The sequence below is a fragment of the Mytilus trossulus genome, chromosome 3 (genome assembly GCF_036588685.1).
Source record: "Mytilus trossulus isolate FHL-02 chromosome 3, PNRI_Mtr1.1.1.hap1, whole genome shotgun sequence".
Lineage (NCBI taxonomy): Eukaryota > Metazoa > Mollusca > Bivalvia > Mytilida > Mytilidae > Mytilus > Mytilus trossulus.
The window spans coordinates 72,718,120-72,732,958 of NC_086375.1; the positions used below are offsets into that span (position 1 = coordinate 72,718,120).

Consider the following 14,839-nt stretch of genomic DNA (forward strand, 5'->3'; position numbering starts at 1 on the left):
GTATCATATTTATGTCTGCATCATGCCGATGATTTTTGATGATATGTGCATCGAAAAAATTTATGAAAGAAGCGAGAAATTTAACCAAAAAATATATTTTGGGATTTTTAAGTAACTACCCAAAAACCGTTAATTGAGGGATAAAATACGAAAAATGTGACCATAAAAACTTTTTACGACCAGACGGAAATTAAAATATAGATATTATTCTATCATTTAAAACAATTTGCATGCAGCCGTGTGTTATTCCGGACCATTAAACTCGTTAACTAAGCATCTTTTTCAATGTCATTTGCAGTACTATACACATATGTGCTTCCTTAGTACATTATGACCTACCTCAAGACATCGACTCAACAATGAAACTTTATTGTCTGGCCGATATTTCTTCTTTACTATTTCCTCGGACAATGACAGTCAAAAAGAAGACAAAGAAAATCTAGCAAATTGGGGAAAAAATAGAAGAATACAGTTTCATATTTAAAAATGTACTGTTCTTATAGTCACAAACATGGAAATAAACATAATCCTATGAAAATACAATCTTAAAAAGATCCTTTTATGAAGATGTGGTATGAGTGCCAATTAGACAACTTGAACTAACAATTTATAAACATCAGATTTCTGACTTAGGACAAGGCAAACATTTTCAGCGGGACTAAAAGTTTTAATGGTACCAAACCTTCTCCCTTTTCTGAAACAATAAAAATTATAGAGAAAGGCTGTATTCCTGAACATGAAACACAAACTTAATACTTGAGTTCACCTCGTTGTACAACACCACGGATTACGCCAGTCAAATCGGCCTTAGATTCCTGCAACCGAATCTCAACATAATTTCCAAATCCATCAACGATTATGTTTATAAGACTTCAATAAGACCGGCCACAAATGGAATATGCCAATTCTAACAGAACCACATAAACAAAATCGAAAAAAATATATACAATTATACGAGCGGCACGATACGTAACCAGCCGACATAGAAATAGATTATTTTTTATCAACTTCAAAAATGAACTAAGATGTGAAAGCGTACTACCAAGGTGAAAAGAAGCAAGACTAAAACCTATGATCAACCATCTTGTGTGCACGTAAAAATATCTAGGAATTGACTCTGGGCTTAAAGAAATCATTCTAGTCGAAATCTAAAGCGCCTTACAAGGAACTCAAGACTAACCACAACTTACATTAAAATTACGTGTCAAATGGGTTGTCAAGAAAACCAGAATGCATGCTCCGTTTCTTAATTATAAAAATTATCGAAACCATAAGAGAGAACTACAACATTACAAAAATGGGCAGTGAAGACCGTATAAGCATAACGAGAAGGTCTTTGTAAAGGTTCTGGTAGCAAACGGTAATTAGAAATCAAAACATTTGACTTATGATAACATAGCTTGAGAAAGATAAGACCGAAAGCAAGACCGAAACACCACCAACACCCTCACCAACACTACTCTCCACTTCCAACAGTTCGTGTACATCTTGCATATATGTTGCACAATACCAATATATGTACTATACAATTGATAGTAATCATGTGCATTCAGATGTTTCACCTGAATGTCGATTATTGAAAAATGTCAACAACTACACAAAGAAAGGTTTTAAAATAAACACGTTATTAGTGGTATTCAACAGGATATATTTGCTTGATATTTTTAACAAAAGAAGGGACGCTAATTTAGAGATATCAAGTCCGACGGTGACAACGCTTTTGTTTTTAAGGATTTGACGAACAATTTGAATCAACTTTATATACCAGTATATGCTTCGATCATTTGTGTTTATCCGCATATTTTTCTCATATCACATGTACAGATAATGGTTAAATGGGAAACCCGTACTTTAAAAGGATAATAAGATAAGAGAAACTGAAACAGTTAATATAATAGGTACACTTAGGTAGTGTAGAAACTGTTGGATAAACACTGGTTTCATAGCTAGCTAAACCTCTTACTTATACGATAGTCGCATAAAATTCAGTTTTATTGACAACGATGTTTTGAACAAAACACGGAGACATAATAGGTAAAATTATAAAAAATAAGGATACATCAGTCATGATCAGCATTCTGTTATAATCTCAATCACTATAAAAATAAATGAATATGTCAACAAAGAACACATAATGGCACAATTAAAAGGCTTTTAGCAAATACGAAAAAAATTTAGACAAGAATACCACCTTCAATATAAATTAAGAGATAAACAACTTCAACTTCAATATCAATAGAATATATACTTCAAGACCATCATGTATTGTTTGTGAAGTTTATACGGAACGTATATAATCAAGGTCTTGGTATCGTCCGATGAACTTTTTTTTTAGAGAAAGTACGCGACGCTGACATAAACCCTAGTTCATCAACTTTCTGTCCAGACACTGGTGACGTTTTATAAAGTCTAAGTAGTAGCTGCAAGTTCTTGAATACCAAATGAATTGGGAAATGTATATCCCATATGCAGGTGAAGTTTTTATATTAACACTAAGGTGGGAAAATTGGTGATTTTAAAATCAATAGTCACGTTTATTATAGATTCTGGTACGGAAATGGCCGCAGATATCTAATAAGAATGATGCGGAAGAAGACTTGTCTGTTTCGTTAATAGCTAGTTCTGGGGGATATAAAATTGGAACTCAATCAGAAAGGTTTGGATTGATAATGGAAAGAGCTTCACCTCAATATATCTGAATGTAACACTAAATGATCTGGCTTCTCTGATCTTCTTGTTATGGCAAGTTTCTGAAGGAAATCCGACTCGTATGAAAATAAGAAGAAGTCGACAAGGAGAGGCGCACAGTTCGTTCCCATATGAATGCCGACAATTTATAGAAAAAGTCTACCTCCAAATTCAACAAATATGTTGTTAATAAGAAACTCCTTGTTCCTCTGTAAAGCATAAAAAAGGTTTTGTTCACAATAGACAAAATATGTTATATGATATCCCAAAGAAATAGATATAGCATATGATACCGTTTTATGTATTAAAATGCAAGTATATGAGTATTATTTCGTTTAGACGATTTTTCAATTTCACAGAGTATATGGTGGTATACAAGGTTGAAAAATCAAAAGTTTTGATAGAATTGATTTCAGAGAAAGTTGAGATTGATAATTGTCCACATTTTCTTTAGAGTTTGCTAGAATCCACTTAGAATTAATACCAGTATGCGAGTTAACAGTATCACAGTATTTCTGAAGACCCTCCGTTTCGCTGTGGACAGATTTTTTTGTCAATCTAATGGAAAATACCTCTGTAGACATGCAGATGAACCGGCAATGTACGTTAATTGTACTGAACTTTGTGTATCATAATGAACTTTATTTTCTAAAAAAGACGAAATGTTCATTCGTGTAATATGATAAGTAGTTCGGTCTCTCGACCATTTTTCCAAATTGATCGTTTATAAATATACGTTTAAAGCAAACAGTTTACGATGATAATGAAAAAATACATTTTGTGTTACAAATTTTAATCAACAACTATATTTAATTTACACAGTCAACAAACATCAAGAGTGGAAATCACTTTCAATATGAAATGTATTATTCTGGCTTTGCATGATTATGTTTTCCAATAAGCCAATTCAGAATCTGTTCAACCGTTTCTTGGATTCCTTTCATTGTCTGCATCTATTGCTCCCCTAGGCTTTATTTTCATTTCAACACGTTTCAAAGAATATGCAAACCTGCGATTCCAGTGGTACCAAATGATGCCACGTACGATTCCATCGGCCGATATTGGAATAGGACCACCATCGACATAAAGTCCATTCAATGCTGAGTATCCACAATCTCTATACCACCATCCGGACAGGTCCTTCTGGGCACAGTGGGCAAACCAGTGATCGTTATCACGATCGTAAGTACTAAACTGCATCCCACTCTGATATGTAAGCGAATCTCCCGCTGTTCCTCCCTCAAACCCCGATACGGATAAACGATAGAAGTCCGTCTCTGGTGCCACACGAAATGTCGTCCACTGTGAGTAGGCATCACGTCCATCCCAATCCCACATATCAATACGCAGTGTGTAGTTAGATGTATATGTTAGCTGGTGGATTATTTCATTGCCTAGCCAGTATTCGCCGTTAGGGTTTCCAAATCCACCAGCATATAAATTCCATGTTCGAGTAAAGTTTGTACTTCCGTCCATACGACGCTGAATAACAGTCCATCCACCATTTGATGTTTCTAAATCACAATACAAGTTTAAAATGCGGTCATCTTGGAGTTTGATGGGATATACTCCGCTTCTTGTTATTCCATTTAAAGACAGTTCGCTACAGTCTGTAAACATAATATATTTTTTAATTTATTTATTTTGTAAACCAATTTCCTTTTTACATTAATCTATAGTAATGCATTACTTTATTTTCTTTATTCATATATTTTTTTTTAACTATTTTTTTTTGGTTGGGGAGGGTTACTAAATCGGTATTAAAACGACTGACGGTACTTGTGGTACACATTGCTTAGTCTTTAGATTTCTATGGTGTGTCTTGTGTACTTTTGTTTGTCTGTTTGCCTTTTTATTTTTTAGTCATGGAATTGTCAGTTTATTTTCAATCTATAAGTTTGACTGTCCCTCTGGTATCTTTCGTCTCTCTGTTAATGATATTAACAGGTTATACATGTACATTATAAGCCTATATATTTTAAGTCGTGTTTTAATGAACAGCTTTGAGATTTAATGTACTTGTTTATGTTGCACTTTGAATAAACATAAATAAAGAGTAGTGGACTTTCAATCTTCTTTTTTAAGAAATACATTTATATACATATATCAGATAAAGTTGCACTAGCTGTCAAATTCATATTCACCGGTTTGACTCAAATTCTCATATTTCAATTACAAAAAATGTACAACAATATTTAACATTTGTCCACATTATAAAAAGTATAAAATACACGATTTACAGGGCATGAACTCGAGACTAAGTAGCTTCGCTTCTTGTATATTTTAGTCTAGACTCGATCTAAATAACTATCGAGTTGACCTCCGGAGACCTCATATGTTCATATAAGCGACATAAACATAAATATAGATATAAATAGAAACAAACTCGTGTATTCGGATTGTTCTTAGGGCTGTTTGATTTCATATTATAGATAAAAAATATATGTAAATCACCGTTAAATTACCTGTATAAGAATGACATTTTGTGGATCGAATTAGTCAATCAAATGATTTACCCTTGTTTCACTTTTAATGTTGACATTCTTTTCCTTTAAATAACTCTACACGCACAATGCATGCATTATCAATCTCTAACTACAAGGGTTTAAATTGAAGTTCACATGAATACGGATCAAATTCAAATAATTTACTTGCAAGTGAATAATTTATCATCAATGTTTCTTATTCTAGTTTTAATTTTCTTATTGTCCATTGGTCTAATAAGCCATCCTTTCTGTAGATAATGTGTTTTCTTATGTTATTGTGTTTCAATCAATCTTATTTGTCAAAGTTGTACTTAAATATCGTTTTTCTCTTCTCAACAGTGAAAACGAAAATAAATATTATTATCTTGCAATGTGCATACCTCTTACAAGTGGGACATCACTCAAGGATGACGTGTATTCTTTCTTTTGACGTAGTTTTGATGGTCGGGTCTTCTTTTCTTTCTTCATTATACGTTTTCGCAAGTCGTCTATTCTCCTTCAAAAGAACAAAAGATGAAAACATGAACGAGTTTTAGGCAAATTTATATAGCCTTTAACAGAAATCATGACGAAAACACGAATACTCAAAGATTTAGACACAGAAAAATTTCCATTGTAAAAAAGAAACAATGTTATTTCATGAGGGATCAAATCAAGTACTGGTGTGTTCGTATTTTTGTTTCATTTCTTTGTATTTGAGAACAAATCAAAAGTCAGACACCAAATCTTTAAGGAAGATATAACACACAGTTTAGTTTGTGGTAGTAGACATAATCCTGGTAGGTTTTCTCGATTGTGACATCAGCAAATGCCACTTGTTAATAATGGAATTTGATGAGACTGTCATCAAAGTGAGAGGTTTATCGCTTTAAAACCAGGTTTAATCCACCATTTTCTTAATTTGAAAATGCCTGCACCAAGTCAGGAATATGACAGTTCTTAATTGTCCATTCGTTTTTGATGTGTTTTCTCATTTGATTTTGCCATGTGATTATGGTCTTTCCGATTATATTTTTCTCTGAGTTCAGTATTTTTGTGATTTTACTTTGTGTTACCGAAATATTCAGACCATGGGTTTGATGGGACTCATGTTGCTTGCTATGCACATTCCATGCGATGAAAAAACACAGATATTTCTGCTATTGCCTGTATTGTTAATTTTTAAAAGACCTAAGCTATGTTCGATTGTGGCCTACAAGACTTATCCTCTTCACGGCATACCGAGTACGAAATTCAAAAATCCATTTTTGCTTTGTCTGCTTATCACTTGGGCGGTTACGTGTTATATCTTAAAATTCCGTTACAAGCTGCCAAATTCATGTTCACCGTTTGAATCCAACTCCCATGTTTGATTTATTTTAAACCATGTAAAACATTTATCAAAAGTATAAAAAGTATAAAATAAACAATTTACAGGGCATGGGCTCGAAAATATGTAGCTTCATTTCGTGGGTATTTAAGTCTTGATGCCATCTAATTAACTATCGAGTTGACCTCCGAAGACCACCGATGGTGTTTACCTGTATAAGTATGATTTTTTGGTGGATCGAATCAGTCAATCAAATGATTTACCTGTGTTTCACTTTCAATGTTGACATTCTTTTTCTTTGAATATTCGAACACGCATGCGTTATTAATCTCTATCTAAGGGGTTAAATTGAAGTTCACATGAATACGGATTCAATGAGGTCGAATTATTCACTTGCAAGTGAATAATTCACCATCAATGTTTCTTAGCTTAATTCGACAAAAGTAAAACCGTACTGGCTGCTAAAAGATATTATTATTTCACTTTCATTAATGATTGAACTTAAGATATTTTTTATATATCTCGTAGTTAGTGCCCCTTTAAGTTATTATCATATTCAAGCGTTAATAGTACTGCTGAAAAGACAGCTACTAGTATGTTGGAAAATACTTACCCAATCAAATCGGTGAGAAGTGCTTCTCTGGAAGTTTTATCAGCCTGCATATTTGTCTGCAGTTTTTCTAGAACCATACACTGGTGTTCATTTTGAAGTTCAAGAGATAGTGATCTGTACTGTGGTGTATGACATATACTGTTTGAAGAATGTTGTCCACTCGATTGAGATGGACCAAATGACAAACATCCAATTGTAATCAACACAGTTAGTTCTATCTGTAAAAAATACAATTATACTTAACTTCATTCATCATGTTTCTATTACTTTTCAGAATTCTTCTTTACATTGTTGAGTTACTGATTCATTGATGTAAATCTCATCCATTTCCAATGCAGATGGAATTTGCGGAAAACATTGATACTTATGATTACTTAAAAAAAGGTTTTAACACCGATTTAGACCACAACTCAAATTGGTATTTTGTTTTCGTTACAAAATTTATTAGAATAACATTCTTTATATAAGCCAGTTTGTTTCCACTTTGTAAACGGCTAAAAAAGATCAGTGATATGATTATTGTCTGTCCTTATTTTGGATCCTTATGCATGCAATCTTTTATTTCATTCTTTGTTGGATCTTGGATGTGCATGTCACGGCTACGCATGTTTAACTTATAAAAAAAGAAATATCAAAATTCAAAAATATAACAAGGGAGCTATCAGAAAGAAGAATTTCGTTGATCGAGTAGGCCCATCAAAAAAGGTACGGATAAAACGATGATTCAAGATGGATTGTATTTCTAATCTTTGACAATAAACCAAAACAGACCTAGAAAATAGTCATTACACTATTGTATGTTTTTGTCTATTTCTCGGGCCATATTCATATATATGTTTATATCAGGTCACATGACAGTCGGCTGCAGTATAACCTTGTTTATTTTTGTGGTTGGATGAATGCATATTCTCTTCAAAAGCTCATACAGTTTCACATTGAGGTGAAGGACACCCATGTATAGTGCCCGATTTGAATAATTGAGGCTCTGTCGATGATTTGTATGTCTTGAGTGGTGGGCTATCCTGCTTCAGTTCTACACAAGTCTTATTTAATGTGTTTGTTTTGTTTATTTTTTCTCCAACTCCAATCAAAATCTAAATAGAACAATGAATTCACAAACTTTTCTACAAGAAAATAAAGTTTGAATTGAACTGAAAAAGAAATAAAAGGTCTTACCATTTTCAATAAACGCAGCCACTTCCTCAACACATGATCATGTGCGTTTTGTTGTGAAAAGAATTACGGAGCGTAATAACATTAACTCTTTTTACAAATTATTGTTATGTGTCACTTATAACATCGCAGAAATCTTAAGTTTCGTTACTATAGAGCTGTTTAAACGCAATAAATGTAAGTATTTCTTTTCAATGGAGATTAGAGGAGGATTGTAACAAAACAGATATTTTGTTATTTTGTGGACAAAAATTGAATAAAATAACCCTCATGAACCTCCACAAAACATAAAAGTAATGAACCTTTACGGTCATTTGTAATTGAAATTACACGTGTTTCTAATTAAATATTTCACAAGGAAACCTAAATGATTGAAAATACTGGCTCCTTTTCATTTTCTTACAACAACACAGTAAGAAATCTTCAAACAAAATAACAAACGTCTGCTTCTGATACACAATAAATAACGTTCACACGGTAAAACAATGACTTTTTCTTCACTTATCATTTGTGTTAGGTATATATGTAAAAAAACAGTGCACATGCTGATATATTTCACATGTCTTTTTGGCTATGATGTAATATAAAACGGTTTACAAGGTATTGGTATATATAGAGAGTGACAACTTAAACACATGCTGTTGTTGTAATGTCGTATGGTTAAGAACGAGAACACATTAGATAAGTGAAAATATCTTTTTTTTTTACTAAAAATGGAAAACTGAGAGAAAGTAGGTTCATGCCTCAATCGCATGTGATTGATTTTACTCAATTTTAGCATGCATTATTTGGTTAGGTTTTGTAAAAGTAAATCTTATCATACAAGCAGCCTTTCATCAAGTGTATAACTTTCGAAATGTTGTTGCGTTTTGTAAAGAGGCATAAGCTCATTTAGTTCTTTTTCCCGCTAAAAATTCAAAGCATGTACCGGTAACCTGCATGCAGCGTTTTCAAAATGTAAATTATATGCCATATTAGCAAACTAAGTGTTAATATATACTTGTCTGATAAAATCTCATTTCTCATATCGTCATTGAGCAAATTTTCAATGAAAGCCTGATTCCAAAAGATAGACAAAAAATATAACAAAATATGTACTCTTTGTGAAAATGATATAGAGGATGAGTCTCATTTTTTCAAGTTTTTCGAAAAATTTATATTGAGCCATATTATTGTAAAAAAACATCGATGTGCAAAATTATTCAAATAATGAGTACAAAAAATGTAAAAGAGCTGTATAACTTATGCAAATTTATATTAGATCTTTAAGCTTGGAACCAAAATGTTAAAATATTGTTTATGTATTATAACAACACCTTCTGCTATTCTGTCATATATATATATAATTGTGTTACAGCTGATTACATTGAGTGTGTGGGCAGTGGTATAGTATCTTTGGTTAGCTTACTTGATAGGTGAACCGTGAAGTCATTAATATGTTAGGTAAACTACCTTCCTTCACAATAAGAGTAGACTATTCCGACAGATAACTTATCTATATGTCTGTATAACTAGGCTACTTCGAAGGGAGGGTAGTATACCTTACCTTATGATGACTTCATGGTTCAGATAGCAAGCAAGCTAACCAAAGATATCACCTTTGCCTTCACTCATTGCAATCGGCTGTAATGTATGTATTGTATGTATTATAATATTGATGTTGATGTAATTCAAATGTGTTCGATCCCTAACATCACTAAAGAGGCATTTAGTGTCGAAATCCGGATCTGGTGTACAAAAAAGATATTGACACCTTGTGTTTGTGGCATAACATCTTTATGTCTTTATGCCACAAGTTTATATTTTTCTGTTTAGTATTAAATTTAAATCAAGATCTATTTTGTTACATCTTGCGATCTTGTGACCAATTTTATTTGGCAATCGCCAAATGGCAGTCAGCAGGGTTAAAGAACATCAGTTGTTCGACCTGTTAGTCAAATGCGTTTTGTTTAAATATACTTTTTCACTTTTTTTGTTCTTTTAGAAAATGTTGTTTGTGCTGTATTCAGACCCTTCTATAATGAAATTTGTTTTACATGCACACGTATAAATTTTGTTATCCAACGCAATCATATGGTTTGAACGTAGTTTTCAATTTGGACTTGTTTATATTCTATAGTTTATATAGACTTTGGTAAGAAGACATTAAGGTCTTTCCTAAACGCGAGGAAAGACCTTATTGTTTTTTTCTAAACAGAAAAAGAAATGTAATTTAGGAGAAGAAAAAATGAAAATGCTTAAAAGATCAATTGCTTCGCTGAGCGGAGCTGGATACGACCGCAGATACTGAACAATTGGGGCAAAAATGGACACAATATAAGTGCTTGATAGTGTCTGAATTTGGATTGTAATTAAATATTTGACACATATTAGGTTTCTGACACAGAATAACTGTAGTGGAAGAACTTAGAATTGGTTATATGATTTGAATTTATATGTTTTTGCTTTTGTGCAATACACTATGCTGTTGCGAATTGACCCCCCCCCCCCCCCCAATCATAAAAAGTTGACCCCTACTTTTTTGATTTTATGCAATACACTATGCTGTTTCCTATAGACACCCTCCCCCCAAAAAAAAGTCAAAACCTAAAATTTCTTTATATATAATTTACAAGTAGTGTAAGGGAGGTAAATGTGAACATACACAACATTGTATTTTAAATGCATTTGGATTACCTCATTTACACTGATTTTAAATTGTCTTAATTGTCCATTAACCAGAAAAACAAAGTTTTCCCCCTTTTTGTCCTTAATTCCTAAATGGTTTGAGCCATAAGCCTCCCCAAAATAAATCATATCCATCACTTCGTGGTATGGGAACTTGTGGTATAATTTCAGATTCAGAGAGATTCATACATTTAAACACAAGTAATTGTCTTGAAACTACAAAAATGCTTATTTGGGCCACTTTTTGGGCACCTAATTCCTAAACTGTTGGTACCATAACCCCCAAAAATTAATCCCAACCTTCCTTTAGTGGTATTTTTCTAGTTTTCTAGTTTTCTAGTAAAAAGTTAAAGAAATTCATTCACTTAATTTTCGGACGACGACGCAGACGACACGATAGAAGCATTATATGCGACGCAAAAAAAAAAATGCGGCCGTATAATATAAACAAGTTATGAAAATAATCCTCAATATAAAGTAAATGTTACGAAAACTCTATGATCAACGTACGTACCAATCAAATGAGACCAAAATTATTGAATCTTGAAAGAACGGCATGTAAAACTGTATTGGTCATTCTATTTGCGTTATGATTATATGAATAAAGCAGAAACTGACACAAGCAGAAAGTTTAGCCATGAATATATATGAATTAAAATTCAGAAAACCCTTTAAAATTGTACATGAACTCAGTGTAGGTAAGGGGGGCCCGTAGGGTTGGGATCCCGCTAACAGGTTTTACCCGCCACATTATGTATGTATGTGCCTGTCCAAAATTAGGAGCCTGTAATTCAGTGGTTGTCGTTGTTTTATGTGTTACATATATCTGTTTTAATATGAATATTAAAGGCCGTTAGTTTTCTCATTTGAATTGTTTTACATTGTCATTTCGGGGCCTTTTATAGCTGACTATGCGGTATGGGCTTTGCTCATTGTTGAAGGCCGCACGGTGACCTATAGTTGTTAATCTCTGTGTCATGTTCGTCTCTTGTTGAGAGTTGTCGCATTGACAATCATACCACATCTTCCTTTTTATATTTCATTAGTTTCGAGATGATTTTTATTCTGACAAAGCACAAAGCTTTACATTGATCAATGAACTTTAAAAATGAGATCAAGGTCAGGCAAAACCGTTTGTTATTGATATCACGAACTGCCCACCTTGCAATGAACTTATCAACGTGTTACTTATATTAATTGAAAACTAATTTACAATACATGAAAATTACGTTCGCATGTGCACAGATAACCAATCAACCTTGAACAATGAGACAACGCCCGAGAGCAATTGTCCGATAGACAACCTGCATAGTTTTTTTACTATACTAATTTGAATATAAGAATAGTTGATCTGAAAGTTTAATTCAGTTACTCAAAAGCACGAAAATCAACTTTATAATCTTAATTGATATCGTCGTTGAAAATTATGTGAAAATGACAAATAACGTGTGCCAAAAAGGAATGTTGCATCATAAGGCATTGAACAATTTCTCTCTGTTTTCCTTAGGTAAATCCTCTATGTGGTCACGAAGTATGGTCTCCAAAGGACAATCAATCCTATAAGGATTCAGAAAAGAGAGTGAGAGGTTTGACTATAAAACGACGTTACATACATGTTCTACATAAGAAAATGCCTGTACCATGTTAGGAATATGACAGTTGTTATCCATTCGTTTGGTGTGTTTGAGCTTTTGATTTTGCCATTTGAATACGGACTTTACGTTTTAAAATAATTCTCGGAGTTCGGTATTTTTGTTATATTACTTTTGATTTCCGTCATATTGATTGATTAGAATATCTTGCCTTGGCTCACACCAGACAGCACGCTATACAGGGCATAAAAAAATTACTAGTGTAAAACCATTCAAACGGGAAAACCAATATGGTTAACTTAGCCGTGTAAGTAGTGGTAATACGGACAATGATACAGCTGATAAAAGCATTCATAAACCATGACACAAAGAAGTACAGGGGAAATCAAAATAAAAGTCACAGGCACAGATGACAAGCATTCTTAGTACAACAATCAATACACATCTATAGTTATTAGATCATCCAAGTTATAAACCTAGGTAATGGCAGATCTTTCTGTTTCGGTTTATTCACAACTTTATAGACTAAAGGCAATATTAAGCTTAACAGTGTATAGTCACCTGAAAACGATTGAATAGTAAAAGGAGATATGGGGTATACGACAATGTTACACCCATAGGGTGACTGTGGAATAAAAATATGGTCAACATTAGTCTTCCTCCGCAAACTGGCAGTGAAACCTTCGCCAAATTGGGACCCTTTTTGACTGTGTGGGATGTACAAGCTACAGAGCCAAGTGCAGTCAGAATGCAATTCCCTTTGCACATCAAGACCCATTGAAAGAACTCTTTTAGCGGTCCATAGCCAGGCTTAATTTCTGTCCATCCCTATCCAATATACCCACCTTTTCCATCGGCCGTTCCAATTCTCCGAACCTTATCCGGACGGCTTTATTAGTGGGACTTGACTATTTTATTTATTGTTTTCTTCTCGTCCTGAACATGCATGACATATTTGCAACTAAACGGCAGGTAAACAACGATACAGAAATCCAACAACAAGAAAAACAAAGACATCCAGAGAGCAAAAGACAATCAACAACAACAGATAATTGCCATTAGCACGTCAGTCAACAAAAGCTGTGAATAAACTGTACAAAAACAACCAACATCAAAAGAAAATAAATCTGTATGTTACTCTGTATGAGCCATTTTGGCATGTTCATTCGTTGGATAGCTGTAACATCATATTTACTACAGTATAGATCTACATAATATATCAGAAGAACTTGACATGTATTTCTCCAGAAAACAATGATACATGTACAAACTCTAGGAAATACACCAACTTTGCAAACACACCTGAAGCAGCTAGCAAGAATAGGGACTAAAAGAAAGAAGTCATAGGAATCATTACTAGAATGATGTAACAATCTCTCTTCATAAGAAACAAGTTGTAGGAACACCATATTAGGTCATGTGAATTGCAGACTACCGTTGAGAGATATGGTGTCAAACTTTTTATGGTGATCACTGGACCAGCAAAATAAAACTATAGATTATGTTTCACTTACCAGACGGATATAGATATAAGAAGATGGGGTATGAGAACCAATGAGATATGTTCACCTTGCTATCAGTTATATTGTCAATTGACCATACATTCTTTAAATACTTATATAGTGTGCCTTACTTTACAGTATTGATTTTGCTCATTGTTGACAGCTGAATAATGATCTATAGTTGCTAACATACACATATACATTATTTGGTCTCTGTTTGATAGTTATCTCATTGGGAACAATGATACCCACCTATTTCATATACTAGTATGAATATTTCACAGAAAGATAAATAGATCTGATGAATATTTGATGTATTCACAGATGTAACTTTATTCCCATCTGTTAAATAATCCACTTCTGATTAGTTTCTAATACTTAAGATGCAACCAGCAACCATGCCAAATATTTTATCTTTTATTTTTACCTTATCATAATAATAATATATCATGAAGCTAAATAAAGTAGTATCCTATTCCAGCAGCTCATGCCTACAACACATTGCAAAGTAAGTGCTTCCCCTGCCAATGCTAAACCTACCATTCTGTATATAATGAGAGTATAACATTAATTCAAAATGAAAAATATAATTCATTAAAGGTATTGGCAGTGATCAAAGAGAGGTAAACCCAATACATTCTGAGACAATGTTTCCTTCTTCCACAAAAAATAAGCTGTAAAGTACCTTTTCTAAAGGATTCTCTACAAAGAATGAACATGAGGTTATGCATAAAATAAAATTGATGGAGTATTACTTTTTTTTCTTTATCTGATAAAACTATTTAAAAAACAATTCTGACAACAAACAA

The 14,839-nt window shown here is 33.1% G+C and overlaps 1 protein-coding gene across 1 annotated transcript; it reads right to left on the bottom strand.

The window, feature by feature from the left end:
• Positions 1-3,464: 3,464 nt before the first annotated feature.
• LOC134712335 (microfibril-associated glycoprotein 4-like) lies at positions 3,465-8,472 on the bottom strand. Its single transcript, XM_063573787.1, has 4 exons — positions 8,273-8,472; positions 7,097-7,314; positions 5,555-5,670; positions 3,465-4,298 (listed from the first exon to the last, which is right to left on the bottom strand). The coding sequence occupies exons 1-4, from the start codon at positions 8,273-8,275 to the stop codon at positions 3,607-3,609; spliced, it is 1,029 nt and encodes a 342-aa protein (XP_063429857.1). The 5' UTR covers positions 8,276-8,472; the 3' UTR covers positions 3,465-3,606.
• Between the last annotated feature and the right edge of the window lie 6,367 nt (positions 8,473-14,839).

Excerpts from the sequence above, each read along its gene's own strand:
- LOC134712335 (XM_063573787.1), bottom strand. Across the intron at positions 5,671-7,096 it reads CTTCTCACCGATTTGATTGG|GAGAATAGACGACTTGCGAA; the intron begins GTAAGTATTTTC and ends GTTCTTTTGAAG. Across the intron at positions 4,299-5,554 it reads TGATGTCCCACTTGTAAGAG|ACTGTAGCGAACTGTCTTTA; the intron begins GTATGCACATTG and ends TTATGTTTACAG.